Source organism: Artibeus jamaicensis, unplaced genomic scaffold (genome assembly GCF_021234435.1).
Source record: "Artibeus jamaicensis isolate MK-2021 breed Jamaican fruit bat unplaced genomic scaffold, CSHL_Jam_final contig_924, whole genome shotgun sequence".
Lineage (NCBI taxonomy): Eukaryota > Metazoa > Chordata > Mammalia > Chiroptera > Phyllostomidae > Artibeus > Artibeus jamaicensis.
The window spans coordinates 946,451-969,467 of record NW_026522015.1 but is presented as its reverse complement, the minus strand read 5'-3'; the positions used below and the strand labels follow the sequence as shown (position 1 = coordinate 969,467).

The window sequence follows — 23,017 nt, the reverse complement described above, 5'->3', positions numbered from 1 at the left end:
AAGCACAGATGGACTTGATTTGATCTGCACCAGCGGCCAGTTCCTACCCAAACAGGCACTATGACCAGGATGCACAATTGCATTTTTCTTAAATGACACGTGAATAAAAGAAAGCAAATAGACATGCTGCCTTCCTGTGAGGCATTAAAGTAATACTTCACATTTTAAAATTAGCTCACAATACAGCTATTTACTTCAATTCAAATTAGCTAAACACAAAGGGAAAATGATGGCAATGATTTCATAGTGTGGTTTCACACAAGATGCCTCAGACTACTTCAGAACCAGTCTGCTAAGAGAAAAATACAAAATGTCTGGTGACTTTTTATATGTATTTATAACCCCACCTTGTTCCCTGTGGTAAATATAACACTTTTGGCAAAATTCATATGCAAAACAAGAAAAATAAAACTAGTGACTTTGATATGTGGGATTTTATTACATTTTAAATTTGTACAAAGAACACATGTGCATGAGTTAAAAAACACAAAGGAAATGCAGGATGTTAAAAAAGAAATACAAAGGAAATCTGAGACATGAAACAAAACAATTCCATTCTGTGAATCCAAATAAAAGATATTCTGCTTACTAAAATTGTGTTACTATAATATATTAAGAAGTCTGTCGATTAGGAATAGAGCATAAGACCTCTGCAACTTTTCATTACAGATCAGACTCAGTGCCACCGCACAGAGGATGGATCATCACGTTATCTCACCTGCCACGAGCAGATTACTAAGTGCATGTGAATATGGTACAGTGTCTGTGAGGTATTACAACAAATGGGTCCTTTATTCACCAGTCAGTCAGTCAGCAGTGGAGGGTCACCACTTCAAGCTTTCCATAGGGAGACCCCATCTCCAGTCCTTTGTACCTTCAAGTCATTTTCACTCAGTTTTTCACACTTTGAGAAAGAGAGAACACAAAAGTATTTGAGAAGTAGTTTTACAGGGAGAAATGCTACACTTTGCCTTATGTTTTTTTCATAGTTCAAAACTTTATGGGATGTATCTTAATGTCAAGTAGAAGATCAAACAGATGAAAAAAGTTAAACAAAAGACACAGAAATAAATATGCATTGCCTTATGTTTTTATAACGAAGTCTGTGTATACCTGGATGGTACTGTCTGTGTTACAGACAGTGAAAGACATTTAGTGTGGGCACACAACAATTTGTTTCAGCGAATTTTAGAAAAGATCGACTCTTCACGTGCCCACATTTTTCCTCTGTCCCAACACTGTTGGGGAAAGAAGGGACCAAAGAGTGTTGCGTGCTGCTGATGCAGGCACAGGCCCCACTGGCCAGGACCCCGCTGTGTCTGCCAGCCCATCCGCCTCTACACTGGTTTCCCAATTGCACTGAATCTGTCTAAAATTTTTCCTTTTTTGATATTTTATTACTCTTTTGTTCAAGTATAACTGACATTTAACATTATATTAGTTTCAAGTATACAACATAATAATTCAATGTTTGTATATTACAAAATGGTCACCGCAAATCTAGTTAACACCTATACCATACATAGTTACAAAATTGTTTTATTTCTTGTGATGAGAACATTTAAGTTCTACTCTCCTTTCCCTTCTATGTTTAAATAATTAAGCAGAGCCACTACTACCACAATTTATGTTTATCTTCTTGTATTTCTGAGGTTGAGATGTCCTCCTCTGACGATGTGCCCCCACCTCGAGGCACTGTCAAGTGCTACTGCTCTGAGTGACTCCATCCCATCTTTCACCTCAGGAGCTGCAACAACCTGAGAGACGTCCTGGTGCAGGGCCAGAGCGAATACTGCTACCAGACGGGAGGGCCTGCATGCTGGCTCTGCCACTTGCAAGCTATGCGACCTTGAACAAGTTACTCTCCCTTCCCAAGTCTCATCTGCCTCAAATATAAACGCAGGCAATACCAGTACCACGCCTCAGAGGACTGCTACCCTCACAGCACACATAAAGGGTCTGTATTTAAACAATGTCTGCCATGGAGACCTGGCTAAGTAAACCAAAAGGAATGCATCGTATGGAGAAATTTTTGGACTAGGAGCTATTTTTCATGCTTCGCCAATTTATTCCCATATGGAAATTAAGAAATTTTACAGAAATCAAAATGTGACTGACAAATTCATGTAAATAGGACTAACCTGGCCACACATAAAGACTCATATTCTTTGAATTTTACCCTGAATCCACAGGAAGAAACGCTTCCTATTTCAGCACTTTGTTGCTACAGTTTCATTTTTGAAGACTTACTTTAACAAAAGTAGTACTCATAGCTCTAATAGTGGTTTTTCACTGTCCTGCTTTTCTTCAGCTTCTTCAGATCCTACATGGAAAGAAAGAGACAGGAGAAAAAATGTTGCTTTCCTTTTTTTTTTTTTAAATATTTTATTTATTTATTTTTAGAGAGAGGGGAAGGGAAGGAGAAAGAGTGGGAGAGAAACATCAATGTGTGGTTGCCTCTCCCGAGTCCCCTGCTGGGAACTGGCCTGCAACCCAGGCATGTGCCCTGACTGGGAATCGAACCGCGATACTCTGGTTCGCAGGCCCGCGCTCAATCCACTGAGCTACGCCAGCCAGGGCTAAAATGTTGCTTTCCAATAAAGAAACACATGATTTCTTTAAAAATACAATATATGTGCACATATTTTAAAGGACAGATACATGTTTAACCCTCAAAAGATTTAGCTGAACAAAACTAACTGTAAAATAAAGTTTTACATTATTTCTTATAGGAGGAAAACCTGTAAAATAGAATATCACTTGCACTAATCTGTCAAAGAGAATTTTACTTATGTTCTATTAAAATATTCATACAAAACAAGAATTATTATCCAGGCTATTTATCTTCCACCTCCTTGCTGACAAACTTGCATGTTTTTCAAGTGCAAATAACTTGGAACTTGGGTACAAATAATTTACTCTACATATTAAAAAAAACCACTCTGTCCCAGTGAGAAAGCAGTGAGGTCTTCCTAATGCCAAGGGTGATGCCACAGGGTCACTGTCATGTGCTGTTACCAGTGAACACTGTTACAACCATTCTGGGTCAATGTCTAGTGAGCCTCATATTAGTTGTGCATTTGACCCAATCATTCCACACCTGAATTATTTCCTTAGGCTATAACTCCAAGAAAACAGTACTTATTTTCTATTATGTAGATTTCTCTCTAAAAGTAGAAAGAAATTCCAAGTCTGACAGCAGAGGTTAAAAATTATTACATTTCCATGAATTATGCATCCATTTAAAGTTATATTTATATAGGCTATAACATGGAATATGTATAATATATAATAAAAAATAAATATGTAATGAAAAACTGTATCATATTTGATAAAAACAAAACTAAATATATGTGTGCCAATCAGAAAGACCGAAGCAACCAACCATACTTGTGACTTACATATAAGTCATACAAATGAATTCCATACAGTTCTACATTTTCAAAATTTCTTTACAAAGCCAAAGATATAATAAGAAAACTATACACAATTAGGTAGCCAAATATCCTCCAAAAGTATTAGCAAATCAAAGGCAAAAAAAATGCATAATGGATTATATAACATGATCAAGTGGGATTTATCCCAGATGTACAGTTTATTTAACATCAAAAAATTAATGTAATACACCATATTAATTTAATACAGAACAAAAATCACCTGATTACCTCAACAGATGCATAAAAAGCATTTGTAAAATCTAATGTTCATTCATTATAAAAACTTTCAACACACTAGAAATAAAATGGATCAGCCTCATAAAGGGCATCTATGAAAACCCACAGCTGTCCCATACTTAATGCTGAAAGACTGAATGTTTTTCCCTAAAGACCAAGAACAAGACAAGGATATCTGCTCTTGCCATTTCAATTCAACATGGTATTGAAGGTTCTAGAGAGTGCAATGGGAGAAAACAAAATTAAAGCTTTCCAGTAGATTGGAAGACAAAAGGTAGAATAGTCTTTATGTACAGATGACTTGATCCCATACTTAGAAAATTCCATGGAATACACACTAAACCAAAACTAAAACAGGTTACCAAGTGCACAAGATACAAGTTCAATACACAAAATACAAAGTGTATTTCTATACATTAGCAATGAGCGAAAACATTTACATTCAAAATAAAACTGAGAAAAATAAAGTTCTTAGGAATTAACAAAAGAACAAAATGTGTATGTGGAAAACTACAAAACAATGAAAAGAAAAATTGAAAAAATACCTAAATACATGTAGAGAGATCATGTTCATGAATTAGAAGATTCAGTATTTTCACGATGGTACTCTTTCCCACATTGATCTAAAATACAGTGCAGCACACTATGTGGGCAAAAATTAACAAACATCCTAAAATTTATCTGATAACTCAAAAGACATAGAATAGTACAAATAATTTGAAAAAGAATAAACTTGGGCCCTGGATGATGTTGGTCACTGGACTGAGTGTCGCCTGCAAAGCAAAGGGTCACTGGTTCAATTCCCAGTTAGGGCACATGCCTGGGTTGTGAGCCGGGTCCCCAGTTGGGGGTGTGTGAGAGGTAACCACATACTGATGTTTCTCTCCCTCCCTTCTCCTTTCTCTAAAAATAAATATTTAAAAAATGTAACATTAAAAAAAGAATGAAGTTGGAAGACTGTTATGGTCACCCCATATAAACAGTGTGTCGGGGAAACTACCCTAAAATCTGACTTGGATGTGCAAGCTGATGTTGCCATATACCAGAACAGGATACTGGAGAGGATATGAAGGGGTTTATTGCTTATACCAGTGAGGTATCTGGGGACAGTAGTGCAGGCTTTTCAAATATGACCCCATAGGACCTGATTTCAAAGCTTATATGAAAATAAAATCACAGCAATGATGCTGGTGTGGTACTAGTGCAAAGAGAGGATACAGGTCAGTGGAAGAGAAATGAGCCCAGAAATAAACCCTTATATATAAGGGAAACTGGCTTTTGACAGATGTGCTGAATTGACTCAATGGGGAAAGGTTACTCTTTTCAACAAATGGTGCTGCAACATCTGGATATCCAAAGGTAATTAGATGAATTTAGTTCCTTACCTCCATACACAAGAATTAGTTCAAAATGGTCCATGAACTTAATTGAAAGAGCTAAAACTACAAAATCTAGAAGCAAATGTCAGAGAAAATCTTCGTGACATAGTGGTTAGGCAGAGTTCTTAGACACAATCTGAAACACATTACCCATAAAAGGATAAATCTTGATAAGCTGAACATCAATATTAAAAAGTTATGCTTCAAAAGACTCCAAAAATGAAAAGCCTATAAATCGAAGAAAACATCTACAAATCATGTATCTGATAAAGGACCTTTATCTAAATGCACAAAGAATTCTTTCAATTCAATAAGACAAACAACGTAACTAAACAAAAATGGTAAACGACTTAAAATTGACATTTGTCCAAAGAAGATATGTGAACAGCCAGTAAGCCCGTGCAAGGTCCTCAGCGTTGTCAGTCATTATGGACATGCAAATTAAAATCACAGGGAGATGCTGCTTGACACCTGCTAGAATGGCTCCACTCAAAACGGCAGCCAACACCAAGTATCTGTGAGTGTATGGAAAACAAACTCTCACACAGTGCTGGAGGGAATGTGAAATAGTTAAATTTGGAGAACGGTGTGCAATGACTTAAAAAGTTAAACAGAAACCTATCACATGACTCAGCAAATCCTCTCCTAGGAATCTATCTAAAGAAAATAAAATCTTATGTTCCCACAAAGACATGTACATGAAATGTTCCCAGCAGGATTACTCATAATAGCGAAAATTGGAAACAGTCCAAATATCCAACAACTTGTGAAAACAAAAACTGTATATCCACATAATGAAATAGTATTCAGCCATAAAAAGGAGCAAGCTACTGACAAATGCTACAACATGATGACCCTCAAAAACGTGATAAAAGAAGTCTGATGCAAAAATTATATATTGCGTGATTACATTTATATTACTTGATCAAAAAGGGACCATTTTCAAGATAGAAAGATCATTGTGTATGAGTGGGGATTAACTCCAATTAAAGGAACTTTTTTATGACATCATATAATACCATAATTAAAAAGTTATTTTACACTTCTCAAGTTTTTCCAGAGGTAGTTTCCTTTTTTTATTGTTGTTCAATTACAGTTCTCTCCATTTTCCTCCTATTACTCTCCCCTGCACACCCACCACCAACTCCCACATCAATTTTTCCTTCCCCCTGGGCTGGCTTTGTCTGTGGGTCCTACATACATGTTTCTTGATGATCCTTCCCCTTCTTTCCTCTGTTATCCTCCTCTCCCCTGCCCTCTGATTAGTGTCAGTTTGTTCTTTATTTCCACATCTTTGGTTCTACTTTGCTCACTTATTTGTTTTGTTGATTAGGTCCACTTAAAGATGAGATAATATAGTATTTGTTTTTCACCACCTGGCTTACTTCACTTAGCATAATGCTCTCCAGTTCCATCCATGCTGTCATGAAGGAGCTCCTTTCTTTCTGCTGCATAGTACCCCATTGTGTAGATGTACCACAGGTTTTTGATCCACTCCTTTACTTAGGGCACTTAGGCTGTTTTCAGCACTTGGCTATTGTAAATTGCACTGTTATGAACATTGAGGTGTATGGGGTTCTTTTCAATAATTGGTGTTTTAGGATTCTTAGAGTATAATCCCAGCAGTGGAACTGCTGGGTCAAAAGGCAGTTCCATTTTCAGTTTTTTGAGAAAATTCCATCCTATTTTCCACAGTGGCTGCACAAGTCTGCATTCCCACCAACAACAGCGCACTAGGGTTCCCTTTTCTCCACAACCTTGTCAGCACATGTTTTTTATCTATTTGTTTATGATGGTCATTCTCACTGGTGTGAAGTGGTATCTCACTGAGATTTTAAGCATCTCTCTGATGGCTAGTGATGCTGAGAATCCTTTCATATGTCTCTGAACTATCTGTGTCCTCCTTGGAGAAGTGTCTGTTCAGGTGTAGAGGAATTTTTTTGGATGATAAAAGTGTTCTAAAATTGTCCTGTCATATTGGTCGAAAAACAGTAGTTTGCTAAACATGTGCAATTGCACATGTAAAATGTATAAATTTTATGGTACATGAATTTTAAAGAAATGAATGTTGGAGATCAAAGATGGCTGCAGAGTAAGTAGAGGCGACACATACCTCCCCCTGGCAATAGACCAGATTTAAAGCTAAATTATAGTACAATCAACCCGAATGACCAACTGGACAGCTGAAGAGCAGTATTACATCCAAGGATTTACAGAGGAAGCTACACAGAGACTGTAAAGAAGGGGCAAGATGTGGAGAGGGCTGGTGCCTGTAGGCATGTCTGGGTCTGAGAAGACAGAGGGATATCTCAGAAGCAAAAGTCACCCCTGAGGAGCATGAAATCTCAAACCCATGCCAGGACCTTCAAACCAGATCACCAGGGCCAGGAAGAGGAGTCTGCATAGCAGCTGGCAGTAAAAATCAGCAAAAACTGTCCGCTGGTAGAGGAGGGAGTCTACTAGAATCTCAGGTGCTCTCTTAAAGGGCCAATGGATAGGAGCTCACTCTTGGGCACTCACCCAGGCTGTAGTAGATGGAAGGTAACTCAGGGCATGTGTAGACCATAAGGAGAAATCTGGGTGATTTGGCTCTGGAGAGAAATCTGGAGGGTTGGCAACTGAGGTCCTGGTCCTGAGGCAGCATCCCACACTGCCCTAAGCATAATCCTCCAGGGATGGGCACTCCTATTACTACACCACCAGCTAGGGGAGTGCATTAATACTGCCCTCCAAATACTGAGGACACCACCCTGCTAAGTTCAGATCGAGCAGAAAGGACTATTGGCTATATCTAACAGGGGACTTGAGGTAAGCTCTTTTTCCAGAGAAACTATAGGCAGACCCAGATGGTCACTGGACCGTGTGGCTTTGAACAGGGGCCAATATTTCCCACCTCCCATGGGTGAAGCAGGTGTCACCCCCAACAGCAGATTCCTTTGTTGGGATCTCTGGAAGCATGGCTACAGACCTAAGTGGCAGTGTATAGCTGACCCCCTCCCACAGGCCTGCATCAACCCCAGTGGAGGGCTGCCTTAATATCCATTCCCAAATTCTGCTGGACCTTTCCTGCTGGACTCAGAGCCTCCTTGTCAGGGTCACAGGCAGCATGGCTGCAGAGCTAATGGGAGGCATGCAGCTCACCTGCCTCTTGAGATCTGGTGCCACCACCAGCGAAGGGCTGCCTTGATCTGCTCCTCCAAGTCCCTCTCACCCCACACTGTGGGCGGAAGGCACCTCACTTCAGAGCCTGGATATTCATAGTGCATCCCCCTCAGAGGCTCCAGTCTGGGGCTCAAGCAAGCACAGCAACAGAGCTAAGGGGATGAGTTTTGGCCGGGGCCATCCCCAACAGCAGGCTTTCTTGATTTGTTTTCCTAAGTCCCAGTGGCCCTATGCAGCTTGCTCCTGCAGTGTTGACAGCTGGCTGCATACAACCTGAGCCTGTGGCACAATCCTCAGGGCTATATCTAGCTCCTCCTGGGGGAGCTACAGTTGAAGACTCCAGCAGAGACTGAGTAGTTTGGCTCTAGAGTAGAGACCGTATTCTCTTGATTGAGCACCTGATCACAATTCCCCCAAGTTGGGGGCCCACTAGCCCTGTTCTCCCAACCCAGTCTAGCTTAAGTCCTGTAGAAGGGTAAGTGGGAGCATGGCCAACTTGGGCCACTCCACAGCCTTTGCTCATAGGATTCTGGAGGAAGTCCAGGCAATCTCAGAGCGAGGGGAGGGTAGAGTAGCCAACAGGCAGATACCAATCTCTGGGAGCCTTGGACATTTATTGATCTGCCCCTGGCACAGAGAGAGCTTCTGGAAGCCAATCCTGGTACACAGCCTGGCTTGCAAGATAAGGAGAGACAGGTGTGATGGGTAGTAAGGGGGGGGGCGTTGTGGGGAACGCCGGAGCTCAATCTAACTAGCCACATTAATGGCAGAGCCAAAGAGATTTCTAGCAGACACCAGGCACTGTCGAGAATTACTATAGCTCAGGGACAGCCCCTGAGTGACTTCTACAAGGTGAATAAGGTATATTCTTACAGAAAGCCATCCTCAGGGCTAAATTGCTCCATGAATAGGCCAACATCATTCAAGACTCAACTACTACAGGAGAGAACACCTAACCCACAAAAAAAAAATCATTTCTGGAGCACTTAGCCCAGGTGACCTGGAAGACTGCTCTACTGAAATCCATAAAGCACCTACATGAGAAGGCACTCATAACAAGCTTAAATCACAGAAGATCTACCTGATATAAAGAGACAAACACAAAAAGCAAAAAAAATGGGGATACAAAGAAATATACTGCATATAAAAGAACAAAAGACCCCCAAAAAGTTAAGTGAAAAGGAAGCAATCAAAATACCAGATGTAGAGTTTTTAAAAAATATTTTATTTATTCATTTTTAGAGAGAGGGGAAAGGAAGCAGAAAGAGAGGGAGAGAAACATCAGTGTGTGGTTGCCTCTTGCACACCCCCTACTGGGGACCTTGCCCATAACCCAGGCATGTGCCCTTCCCCTGGGAATCAAACCAGAGAGGCCCTTTGGTTCACAGACCAGCACTCAATCCATTGAGCCACAGCAGCCAGAGTGGGGTTTTTTTGTTTGTTTGTTTAAACAATGGTTATAAAGATGTTTAAGAACCTTAGGGAAAGAACAGATGATCTCAGTGAGAACTGAAAGAACCAAACAGAATGAAGAATACAGTAGAAGGAATCAACAACAGGTTGGATGAAGCAGAGGATCAAATCAGCAATTTAGAGAACAAGATAATAGCAAGCATCCCAAGTATAAAAAAGAAAGAATTCAAAAAAATGAGGAAAGATTAAGGGACACCTGGAACAACATCATGTGTAACAACTTCCATGTCATAGATTTACCTGAAGAAAAGAGTATGGGACAGAGAACCTGTTTGAAGAAATAATGGCTGAAAACTTCCCTAACCTGGTAAAGAAAAAAGTCAAAGAAGTTCAGGAAGCACAGCGAGTTCCAAGCAAGATGAACCCAAAAAGGCCCACACCAGCATGCATCACAATTAAAAGGGCAAAGGTTAAAGACAAAGAGAGAGTCCTAAAAGCAGCAAAAGAAAGACTGTTACTGATGAGAGTTCCCATAAGGCTGTCAGCTGATGCACTGAAGCTAGAGGAGATTGGAATGAAATTCTAAAAGTGACAAAAAGCAAGAACCTACAACCAAGACTACTGTATCCAGCAAGGCTATCATTAAAAAATTGAAGTTGAGATAAACACAGTCCCAGACCAAAAATAAACCTGATGGAATTCATTACCTCTAAACTAGTATTGCAAGAAATGTTTAAAGGATCTGCTGTAAGAAGAATTAGAGATAGAGGAACAGAGGTATAAAGAATAAGATGGCAATAAGTAATTATTTATCAATAATAGCTTTAAATATAAATGGATTAAATGCTCCAATCAAAAGATATAGTATAGCTGAACAGAAAACAAAATATAATATATATGTGTACGTGTGTGTGTGTGTGTGTGTGTGTGCTATCTACAAGAGAACCACCTCAGAACAAAAGATACACACAGACTGAAACTGAAGGGATAGAAACAAACAAACAAACAAACAACAACAACAAAAAAGCTGGGTCAAAATACTAGTATTAGACAAAATGGACTTAAAACAAAGGCCAAAGAAGGTCACTATATACTACCAAAGAGATCAATCCACCAAAAGAATATTACTATTATATAATCCTTGTAAACATATTATGAGTATGCACCCAACATAGTAGCACCTAAATATGTAAAGAAAATCTTTGTGGACATAAGAGAGAGATCAACATCAATACAGTCAGGGAATTTTAACACCCCACTGGCACCAATGAATAGACCTTTCAGACAAAAGAGAGAGAAAACCAACAATACAATAGTGCCCTTAAATGGCACACCACATCAGATAGATCTAATTAATATTTACAGAGCATTTCATTCCAAAGAAGCAGAATATATGTTCTTCTCAAGTATTCATGGGATATTCTTAAAGATACACCACATGTTATAATGCAAAATAAGTCTTAATAATTTTAAAAAGACTGAAATCATATCAAGCATGTTATCTGACCACAATGATATAAAATTAGAAATCAAATACAAGATAAAAAATATTGAAACACAGGGAGGATAAATAACATGTTAACAAATAATAAATGGGTTAACAATGAGATTAAGGAAGAAATCAAAAGTTACCAGGAAACAAATGAAAGTGAACATAAAACAATACAAAATCTGAGACACAGAGAAAGCACTCTTGAGAGGAAAGTTCATAGCAGTACAGGCCTACTTCAAGAGGCAAGAAAAATATCCAATAAACAATCTAACTTTTCAGCTAAGAGAACTAAAAAAGAACAAGCAAGCAAAGCCCAGAGTAAGTAGAAGGAAGGAAATAATAAATATCAGGGAAGAGATATAAAAAACATAAAGACTAAAAAAACCCCAGAAAAGATCAATGAAACCCAGAGCTGGTTCTTTGAAAAGATAAATAAGACTGATAAAACTTTATCCAGACTCATCAAGAAAAAAAAGAGAAAGGTCCCAAGTAAATAAAATAAAAAAGAAAAGGGAGAAGTAACAACTGATAGCACAGAAATATAAAGGATTGTAAGAAAACACTATGAACAACTATATGCCAACAAACTGGACAACCTGTGAGAAATGGATAAATTTCTGGAAACATACAATCAATCATCCAGAATTCAGTCAGGCAAAAGAAAACCTGAACAGACCAAATACAACTGAAGAAATTGAAGCAGCAATCGAAAAGCTTGCCAGCAACCAGAGCGCTTCATGGGAATTTAAGTCCCAGTCACGACCCAACTCCTGTCTGTGCCACATTCACACAGGTGAAGACTTTGGGCCTTGTTCAGAGTGTACCTTTAGGCACAGTTATTTGTTTTTCTCCGTTTTAATCCATGTGTATTTGTCACAACCTTTTAAAGCAGAATATGAGTTGAGCAATACCTTTCCATTCACAAAACTCTGAGCAACTTCCAGACTGCTTTACAACATGCCTGGTCAGCTTACAGTTCTGCTAAACAGTACTTGTCTTTGGGAACAAGCCCTGTGGAGAGTCACTCCCACCAAGAGGGTACAGCTGACGTGACACACTAACGTCTGGAGGCTGTACATGCAGTTGGCAACTACAGGGGACAGAACCTTTGCAAAGTCGATCCTAGGGGACAGAAGCTGTTTACCTCAACACGTCAATAGCCAAAGATCAAGGATCAGAAAGCTGACAAATGTCAGACCACATACACCATACAGCAAACAGAATCTCATCCTGTTAAAATAAGCCCAATGTGGAACTGTAAAACTAGCTCTGCTCAGGGTCTGAAGTGTAACAGCATCATACACTAGGAAGTGGAAAGAAACCTTATCTTTCCTTAATTAGTTACTGTCATGCCATACAGATTTTTTAAGATGTTAACAAAAATAAAACAGTCCTTGAAAATATATCACCCAAGTGAATGAAGGTAAAGAACGGAGCACATGGGCAGGGTAGGCCCTCCTCCCGATGGGCCTAGTCCACTTCCTCCATGGGTGATGTGTAATCATCTCCTTCCAGGAGTGGCATCTCCTCCGTCACAGCAGTGCGGCTCTCATTCGCTGTGGGGTCATCCTTGTCGATGTCAAGGCCAAGCTTGATCATCCTGTAGATCCTGTTGGCGGGCATCTGGGGGTCCTCCAGGCCAAAGCCGAAAAACAGCAGGTGACCAGGTGCTTCACAGACTTGTTCTTGTCATCCTCTACCTTTTGCCTCAAGGTTTCAATGATGGAATGGTCCAGGTTTATCTCCAGGTGCTTCTCTGCTACCACGTAGCCCATCATCGAGTTGTCTCTCAGGACCTGAGTCTTCATGATCCTTTCCATGTTTGCTGTCCAGCCATATGTACTTGTGACGATGCAGCATGGGGATGTCACCAGTTTGACGCCACCACCTTTTCTACTTTTTTCTCCAAGATGCCCTTCATGATTTTGCAGAGGTTTTCGAACTTAGTTTTCTTCTCTTCCTGTTTTTCTCCTCTTCATCCTCTGGAAGCTCCAAGCCCTCTTTGGTGACAGACACCAGAGTCTTCCCCTCAAACTCCTTCAGCTGCTGCACGCAGTCCTGATTGATGGGCTCGATCATGTAGATCACTTCTGCAGACGGTCCACGAAGGCCGAGTTGGCCATCTGGTCCTTGGCTTCACCTATGATACAGTTGATGTGTTTCTGGTTCTCCTTCATGCTGGTGCAGTAGGGGAGACCATCTCATTGCCAGAAGTGAATGAGTAGTATCATAACAGCTCCGAGAGCTTCTTCTGTTTTTGAGAGTCTTCACGTATTCTAAGCTTGATGTTCTTGGAGAACTGCTTGTAGACCTTCTTGTAGTTCTCCTTGTCTTCTGCCAGTTCGGTGAAGAGTTCTAGGCATTTTTTGACCAAATTCTTTCTGGTAACTTTCAAAATTTTGCTTTGTTGCAACATCTTCCAGGAAATATTTAAAGGGAGATCCTCAGAGTCCATAACAGCTCTAATAAAGTTCAAATATTCAGGGATCAGCTCCTCACAGTTATCCAAGATGAAAACTCTGCGGATGTACAACTTGATGTTGTTTTTTCTTTGTTTTCAACAGGTCAAAGGGAACATGTCTTGGCACAAAGAGAAGGGCTCTGAATTCCAACTGTACCTCAAATGAAAAATGCTCCACAACCAAGCAGCCCTCCCAGTCTTAAGTCAGGCTCTTATAGAATTCCCTGTATTCTTCATTAGTGATGTTGTCAGGGTGGCTGGTCCAAATTGGCTTTGTTTTTTTTCAGCTCTTCTCAATTGATGTACTTCTCCTTGATCTTCTTCTCCTTGTTGCCATCCTTCTTCTCTTCCTCCTCTTCATTGGAGCCGATGTCTTTGATTTCAGGCTTGTCGTCAGACTCCTTTTCTCCTTTTTGTTTCTCCTTCTCCTCCTCTTCCTTTTCTTCTGCTTCATCATCACTAACTTATTTATTACATTCTTTCTCCACAAAAAAAGTAATGGGGTAGCCAATAAATTGAGAGTGTTTCTTCACGATCTCCTTTATCCTTTGCTCCTCCAGGTACTCATGCTGGTCCTCTTTCAGGTTCAGGACCTTTGTTCTGCATCCCATGGCTCCCCTGTGTCGATCCAAACTGCAAACTAGCCTTCAGCAGAGGACGCCCATGTGTACTGCTCATCATTGTTATGCTTGGTGATCATGGTCACCTTCTCAGTAACCAAATAGGCTGAGTAAAACCTGACACCAACGTTCAAAGAAGAACCAATACTTATCCTCCCCAAACTATTCCAAAAAATTCAAGTGGAGGGACAGTTTTCAAGTTCTTTTTTTATAATACCAGCATTATCCTAATTCCAAAACAGACAAAGACACACAAAGAAAATTATACACCAATATCCCTGATAAGCGAAGATGCTAAAATCTTCAACAAAATTATTAGCAAACTGGATCCAGCAATACGTTTAAAAAATCAGGGGATGTCCAAAATGGCTGTAGAATAATGGAAACTCTGTCCACTTGCTTCCAGCCCCACACTAAACCAAAGAGCAATCAACTCAAAAATCCACCTGAGTGACAGTGTGTGTAAGTGAGCATGTATATGGGTGAGCGTGTGGGCACATGTGAAAGTGGCCAGGGCTCTCCTGTTGAAGCAGCTGCCACTGCCACTGCCCAGCCCAGGGCCTCTGGAGGTGGAGATTTGGGGCAGGAGCCAACATGAGGAATTTAAAATATCCTACCCAGGAAGTAGCCTCCAGAGAGCCTGCACCTGGTCACCCAGACTTGTCTCAGTACCCTCCACCCCGAGCAGGGCTGCACATCCCAATGTAGCCAGAAGCCAGGGTCCGGAGACTATGGAACTTACTGGAGAGGGAGCTGTCACCTCCACCACCCAGGGCATCATAGAAACAGTGAATGGGGCAGAGAATGACTGAGGAAGCTGGCAGCAGAGACCACCAGGGAGCACAGTGGTGCAGCTGATATAGCTCAGCGGTGGAAGCCCAGCCCAGCACTGGGAGCCTGAAGTTGACTCACTGGAGGGAAGCAGTACAAGCACCACCAACCACACAGCAATGTTACAATATAGCTGTTGCACTTGGCCCTTCCTTCCCCACCCTATCAGAATGACATGAAACCTAAAAGAAGACGATGCATACAAAATATAATCTATTAATTTGGGAGAGAGGGGAAGAGGCATGGGTATGCAAGAAAAGCCTGGACAGGTAACCTCTAGTATGTGCCCCATCTAGGGATTTAATCCATACCTAGAAGTTTTCCCAAAGCAGAGGAGCTTATGGTAGGAGCTGAGCCCCTTGGCCAGATGGAGGAGGCTCCCACCAATAAATAGGTTCTCTGCCTTGGGAAGAGACAAAAACTGCTGGAGACAAACCCACCTTTTTTTTCTCCCTTAAAGGGTCAAAGCACAGATTTTTGTGTGCTGTCACCCACCTTGGACTCCAGGGAAAGGAGAATGATGCAATCTGGAGTCACATAAGGCAAGTCTGGAGCGGGAGGCACTGGGGACAGTCTTGGGAGAGCCACTGTGAGATTTCTGGGGCCCTGATATACCTGGGCTCCACAATAATCATCTTCCTTGAGAAGAGCTAGACCCTCCCACAAGAAAATCAATCACCTCAACCTATGAAATACTGCTCCCCCTACCCTCTGGAAATCCCCTTGCCACAACTTCTATAAACCTGTTCACTTCACTCAGCACATCCAGCGTTCGTTCGTTCGTTTGTTCCTTCCTTCCTTCCTTCCTTCCCTCCTTCCTTCCTTCCTTCCTCCGTTCCTTACTTTTCTTTGCTCTGTTGTCATTTTGCTTAGTGTTCTTTTTTTTCTGTTTCTACCTGCCTTCTCTCCCATCTTGAATCTTGGCCCTTGCTGAGGAGACAGCAACGTAAACAGACTCAGGGATCATCAGAGACTAGGGCAAAGCCATACATATGCTATCCTGGGAAATACGCTGGTGCTCCCCACTCATGAGAAACCCACAAAAACACATTTCTGGCATCTGGCAGACCTAAAATCTGAGCACAGTAATTCTAATAGGGGGCCCATCCTGCCAAGTTCAGGGAAATAATCGTGGACAGACTCAGACTAGTGGCTCGGGGAGGGGGAACAAACCCTCCATCTTCCCTAAAGTCTGAAAAGAACCTGCCATGGGAGATCCAGGCATCACAGCCCCTTGTTTCTGCCAGAAACCCTCCCAGAAATAGTCCGGTCTACAATTAGAATAACTTTGACAACAGACCAGCAGATAGAGAAAGGCAGAGGCGGATTCTGTGGAGACTTGGGACAATTTCTGACATGCTCCTGGACCCAGAACTAATAAAAGCCAACTTTGCAGAGCAGCTTGGCCCAACCTGGGAGCAGCCAAGCCCAGAAGCATCAGCCATAAACTGTGGATCACCTGTAGTTTCAAAAAGGTGACTAAGGGCCAGAAGTGGAAAGCCCAGCCATTGGCTTACACCAGACCCAGACATCACAGCAGTATCCAAAAGGAGAAACCAGGCGGGAAGATTTAATCTGTGCTGAGACAAATCTACTTGGTTCTTTTTTCATTATCTTAACTGTTTTTTCTTTTTCATAGCCATTTTACTTATACTTTTTATCTATTTTATTTTTTTATTTTTGGTGCTCTAAATTTTCTTTCATATCTCCTATTCTACTCTTCTCTTAGAGTACTCCACTGTTCCCTTCTTTTGTTACCTATACTGTGTTCCTTTTCCCTGTTTTTCTCTTTCATTATGAGTAGTAGCTCTCTTCTCCTTTCTCCTCTCATAATCACTTTTCTTTCTTTGGTCTTCTCATATTCTTTTTCATTTTCTCCTTTCCCTACTATTCCACTCCTCTCTTTGCTTTTATTATTCTTTGCTCCCTTGTTTATATTGCTGTGGTAGGTCGGAGGTTTTGCTTGTTTTGTGTTGTTTTGCTTTGTTCTGTCAGCACCTACACAACAGCATAAAACACATGGTGGAAGTTGAGACCTCTTAGCCATCCAGATGGAGAGTAGCTCCTAACAATGAATGGGCCAGTAACAATCAAGACCCAAATACAACAGGAGAGTCTACATAACCCATTCCTAGAGCTCATTCCTAGAGCATCCAAATCAGGAGATCAGGCAGTCTGCACCATTGGGTCCTGCAGGACTCCTAACATACAAGGCCACTCCACAAGACACAGAGTCAAAGCAAATCAATCTAATACATAGAAACAAACACGAAGAGACAACTAAAATGTGGAGACATAGAAACAACCTCAAAATGAAAGTAAAGAAATAATATCCAGAAAAAGAGTAAGTGAAACTGTGGTAAACAACTTATCAGATATAGAGTTCAAAGTAATGGTCATAAGGAAGCTCAAGGAACTTAGTGGGACCTACATCAGCATGAAAAAAGACATAGAAACCTTGAACAAAAGCCAGGTGAAAATGAAGAATGCAATATATGAAATGAAGAACACACCAGAAGGAATTAAGAGCAAGCTACATGACGCAGGGGATCAAATCAGCTAGTTGGATGACAAGGTGGTAAAAAACATATATTCAGAGCAACAAAATGAAAAAAGACTAAAAAAATGAGGATAGTCTAAGGGAGCTTTGAGACAATATGAAACAATAATATCTGTGTCATGGGCATACCAAAAGGAGAATAAAAGGACCAAGGGATGGAAAATCTGTTTGGAAAAAAATGATGGGAAACTTCCCTAACTTGGTGAGGGAAAAAGACATACAAGTCCAAGAAGCACAGAGGGCCCCAATCAAGATTAACCCAAAGAGGCCCATCCCAGACAGATTACAATCAAAATGGAAAAATTTAAGGACAAACAGAATTTTAAAGGTAGCAAAAGAAGAAGAGCTAGTAACATACAAGGAAGCTCCAATAAGGCTAGCAGCTGACATCTCAATAGAAACTGTACAAGCCAGAAGGAAATGGCAAGAAATATTCCAAGTAATGAAAAGCAAGGACCTGCAACCAACACTACTCTATCCAGTAAGGCTCTCATTTAAAATAGAAGGCAAAATAAAGAGCTTCCCAGACAAAAAGGCGAAAAGAATACATCTTCACCAAGCCAGCACTGCAAGAGATGCTAAAGGGACTGCTTTAAGAAAAAGAAGCAATAGAGAGGAAAAGAAACACAGGTAAAAAGGGAAAATGGCAACGAATGACTACCTATTAAAAATAGCCTTAAATATAATTGAACTAAATGATTCCATCAAAAGACACTGGGTAGCTGAATGGATAAGAAAACATGACATAAATATATGCTATCTACAAGAGACCCACTACAGAACAAAAGATATACATAGGCTGAAAGTGAAGGAATGAAAAAAATTCCATGCAAATGGACATGAAAAAAAGCTGGGGAGCAATATTACATCAGACAAAATAGACTTGAAAACAGAAGCAATGAGAGACACAGAAAGTCACTTCATAATACTTAAAGGAGTAGTCCAACAAGAATATATAATTATTGTAAACCATTGCTTATAAACCAATGTAACCATTGTAGGTGCACCTAAATATATAGAGAAAATATTGGAGGGCTGTAAGAAAGAGACAGACAGTGATACAGTCATTGTAGGGGATTTTAACAATCCAACATCAACAATGGATAGATCTTTCACATGAAAAAAGTCAACAAAAATATTGCAGAATTGAACAACACTCTATATTGAATGAACTTAATTGATATTTATGGAACATTTCACCCCAAAGAAGCAAAATACACATTCTTCTCAAATGCACATGGATCATTCTCAAAGACAGATCACATGGTAGAACACAAAACAAGCCTTATCAAATTCAAGAAAACTGAAACTATATTAGGCATCTTCTTGGATCACAACAGCTCGAAACTAGAGAACAATCTCAAGAAACTCAAAATCATGGAGACTAAATAACATGCTATGAAATATTGCATGTCCTGAGAGGGAAGTACATAGCAATACAGGTCTACCTAAAAAAGATATAAACATTTCAAATAAACAACCTAACCCTAAATCTACAAGAACTAGAGGAACAACAACAAACAAGGCACAGGGCGAGTAAAAAAAGGAAATAACCAAAATGAGAGCAGAATTAAATGAGATACAGACTAAAAGTATAATTCAAAGGGCTGGTTCTTTAAAAAGATAAACAAAATTGATACATCATTAACCAGACTCATCAAAACTGGAAAACTGGACAGGTACATAAAAAATAATGAAACTAGACCACCAACTTAAACTATATACATGAATAAACTCAAAGTGGGTAAAAGACTTAAATGTAATTTGTGAAACCATAAAAATCCATAAAAAAACACAGGCAGTGAAATCTCAGACAACTGTCAGAGCTGTATCTTTTGTTGATATATCTCCTAAGGCAAGGGAAACAAAGGAAAAAATAAACAAATAGGACTACATGAGACTAAAACGCTTTTGCACAGCAAACGAAACCAAAAAAATGAAAAGGGAACCCACTGAATGGGAGAACATATTTTCCAATGATAAATCTGGTAAGGGGTTAAATATATATATTCCATAATATATAAAGGACTTGTAGAACTCAATACCAGGAAGACAATTCAATTAAAAAATAGGCAAAAGACCCGAACACTTCTCCAAAGAGGACATACAGATAGCCAACAGACATACGAAAAAGTGCTCAACATCACTAATAATCAGAGAGATGCAATTAAAAACACAATGAGATATCACCTTAGGCCTATCAGAATGGCTATTACAATAAATCAAGAAACACCGAGTGTTGGTGAGGATGTGGAGAAAGGGGAACCCTAGTGCACTGTTAGTGTGAATGCAGACTGGTGCAGCCACTGTGGAAAGCAGTATGGAGATGCCTCAAAAAATTAAAAATGGATCTGCCTTTCAACCCAGGGATCCTTCTTAGAAACCCGAAACACTAATTCAAAAGAATATATGCACTCCTATGTCCATTTCAGCATAATTTACAATACTCAAGTTCCAAAAATAGCTCAAGTCTCCATCAATAGATGAGTGGATAAAAAAGCTGTGGTACATTTACCCAAGGAAATTCTACTCTGCCATAAAAAAAAAAAAAAAATCTTACCTTTTGCAACAACATAGATGGACCTGGAGATCACTATGCTAAGTAAAATAAGCCAGTCAGAGAAAGACAAATACCATATTATCTCACTTATGTGTGGAATCTAATAAACTGACAAAAAATAGAAACAGAGGCATGGGCACATGGAACAGACTGACAGCTGTGAAAGGGGAAGGGGCAAGGGTGCTTGGATGAAAAATGTGTAGGGATAAAGCAAAAACATATAGGTAGATCTACAGATATAGATATAAATATAAATGTAGATATATACATAACACATAGTCACAGACATTATACTTATTGCCAGAGGGTAGAAGAGTTGGCTGAGTGGAGGTGGGCAAAGTGGGGAAAATGGGGATGGAAAGAGACTTTCCTCGAGGCACTGGGTGTACAATGCAGTGTGTAGATGTTTTATAGTGTACACTTGAAACCGGTAATCCCAACCATTCAATAAAAAATACAAATAAATATTTAACAATGAATGTTACCTAGTATCTTCAACTATGATTTTTCAATAATTTCCAAAATTTTAATGAAAAAGTGAAAAAATGGTGTTTCAAATTATTGCTATACATAGGATGACTATATAACTGATGATCCAGAAGAACCTTCTGACAGAATAAGAGGAATTCTAACAATGATCACCTGGGGCCACAGGAGCACACCGAGACTGTCGCAGGCAGACCGAAATGTATGGTTACTTTTAGTAAGTGTTAAATTCAAATTTTAATGCCTTCATCTAAATTTTTTCAGCACACATTATCCAGGGTGGGACAAAAGTAGGTTTACAGTTTTAAGTTCAGGAAACAGAGTTTATTCTTATATTATTATTTATTAATTTTTGTATTATTTCCCATACAAAGAACTATGAACCTACTTTAGCCCCACCCTGTATCATGCAATTGAGGTACTCTTCATTTTAAGTCAGTGTTTCAGTGATTTAGGAGGTAATGAATTACCTTGTGCCCAGCATCACAACTACTTCAGTTAAGCTGTCTAACCACATGTAACAATTTTAACCCTATCACCTGAGAAAGGACCGTGCTTCATTGGCCTTTTCATTTAATATACAGGCAAACAGGAAATGGCTAGACCAGGAGCAAACCTGCAAACAAACCACCTTTATATACTTTAAATATATATCTACTAAAATGTGCTAATTTTCCAAATCTTTGTGATATTAAAATTCAAGTCATTCCTTTACAAGGAAAAATGCTAACATTACAATTCTTAGTGCCTGCAATACCTTTCTCTTTTATTTTATTTTGTTTCTTCAAAATGTATAAGTTTACTATGTGCCAGGCACTGTACTAGGTGCTAGAAAAAGCAAGATAAAAAAAGGCAAGCAGTCCCAGGTACCCTCTTACCTCTACAGCCCAATCAGAGCTATATTGGGACAATAGAAGCTTGTAACTCTGCTGCTGAAAAACTGTTTAATACAAAGCTACTAGCCTCCTGAGAAAACTTGAGAGTAGAATCTTCTTTACTAGGTACACTGATTACAATAATTTTTCATTTTAATTCTTTCTAAATTGAGTATTCAGACAATAAAATAATAGAACATAAGATAAAATATAATACATTATATTGTATATTGTATTATACACTTCTTCTCTGGTCTCTACTAACCTGCATTTTGTCTTAGCAGCTCCCCAGGGGAACACTACAAAACTATCTGTTGTTCTTGTTCAGTATCATGAGCCACAGAAACAGTAATATTTTCAAATACCACTAGGTGGTAGTAAAGGGCACCAGCAGGAAACCAATGGGTTCCTTGTTGAACAATGCTTGAGAAGTATTCCTCACATTATTATCTTAATTAGTAATTCAGAACTAATTAGGAAAATACATTATTACTGAGAAATTTCATTAATCTTATAAAAATAAAAGCTACACAAAAGTATGAACTATAGTGCAAAAGACCTACTTTTTTTAAAGGAATGAGTCCTATGACTGGCTAAAGTCTCAATGAAACAATCCTCATAATGAGGTAATGAAAAGTTTATTTACCTCTAATAGTTTCTGCTGAGAAAGAGCTTTTCTGTTAAATCCATATATCATCTGACTCTATGCTTTTGTGTTCTATATTGCTTTTAAATCCAACACAAATAGTCCAGAGTATCAAGTAACATCAGGTTCCCCTAATATGCTGTCTCACTGCTGTGCCTTTGACCTCCACGTGTCTCTTTTGTCTGGAGTGTGTTTTACTATACTGCACATACGTGTGTGTGTGTTTAAAATACTGACTAAGCCTAATGCTGGGAATAAAATAACACAGCCTCAAACTGAAGTTTGTATCTCAGTGACAGAAACAGGCCAAGCCGCTGCCGAAGACAGTGCATACAACCATGAAGACTGACAGGGTTGTGGGACAGGCTCCAAAGACCAGGCAAAGGGAGAGGATGCACTGCCCACCACTGCCAGGAGCCAGGGGCGTAGGTGGGAGATGGGGAGAATCCTTCTGAACTTGTGAGAGGAGACCAGGATTCCAGAGATGCAGTGCTAAGGACAGAGAAAAGTAAGAGGCACAATGGCTTGAGAGGGATTTGGCGCACAGCATTTTCAGAAAAACTAAGAGAACACAAGGGAAGTGACAAACGGAGAGGCTGGACAATCGGTAAGCGTGGTCACACAAGTGTGTTCTGCCAGGCTAAGGATTCGTGACTTTTTTAATCCTTGATGCCACTGAAGGCTTTTGGGCAAAGTAATTATGTGATCAATTTTTAATTTTTATTAATATTAAAAAGCTGTATATTTATCAGCTCTGAACGAGGACTCCAGCACTAGAGTCAGGGTTCAAATCCTAGCACCACCTCTAATTCTTTGTGTGATGTGAGACAAATTGCTTCACCTCTCTTGGCTCAATAC

The 23,017-nt window shown here is 39.7% G+C and overlaps 1 protein-coding gene and 1 pseudogene across 2 annotated transcripts in view; both read right to left on the bottom strand.

Annotated features, from left to right (window-relative positions):
* Nucleotides 1-425: 425 nt before the first annotated feature.
* STARD3NL (STARD3 N-terminal like) overlaps nt 426-23,017 on the bottom strand; it is a 65,660-nt gene continuing 43,068 nt past the window's right edge. For both annotated transcript variants that reach the window (XM_053655121.1, XM_053655120.1), the window contains 2 exons: nt 2,251-2,323; nt 426-904 (listed from right to left, as the gene is read on the bottom strand). In XM_053655121.1, coding sequence (XP_053511096.1) covers nt 2,268-2,323 — 56 coding nt within the window. In that variant the 3' untranslated portion in view covers nt 426-904; nt 2,251-2,267. The remainder of the gene's footprint in view (nt 905-2,250; nt 2,324-23,017) is intronic.
* Nucleotides 12,591-15,667, bottom strand: LOC128625760 (heat shock protein HSP 90-alpha-like; annotated as a pseudogene).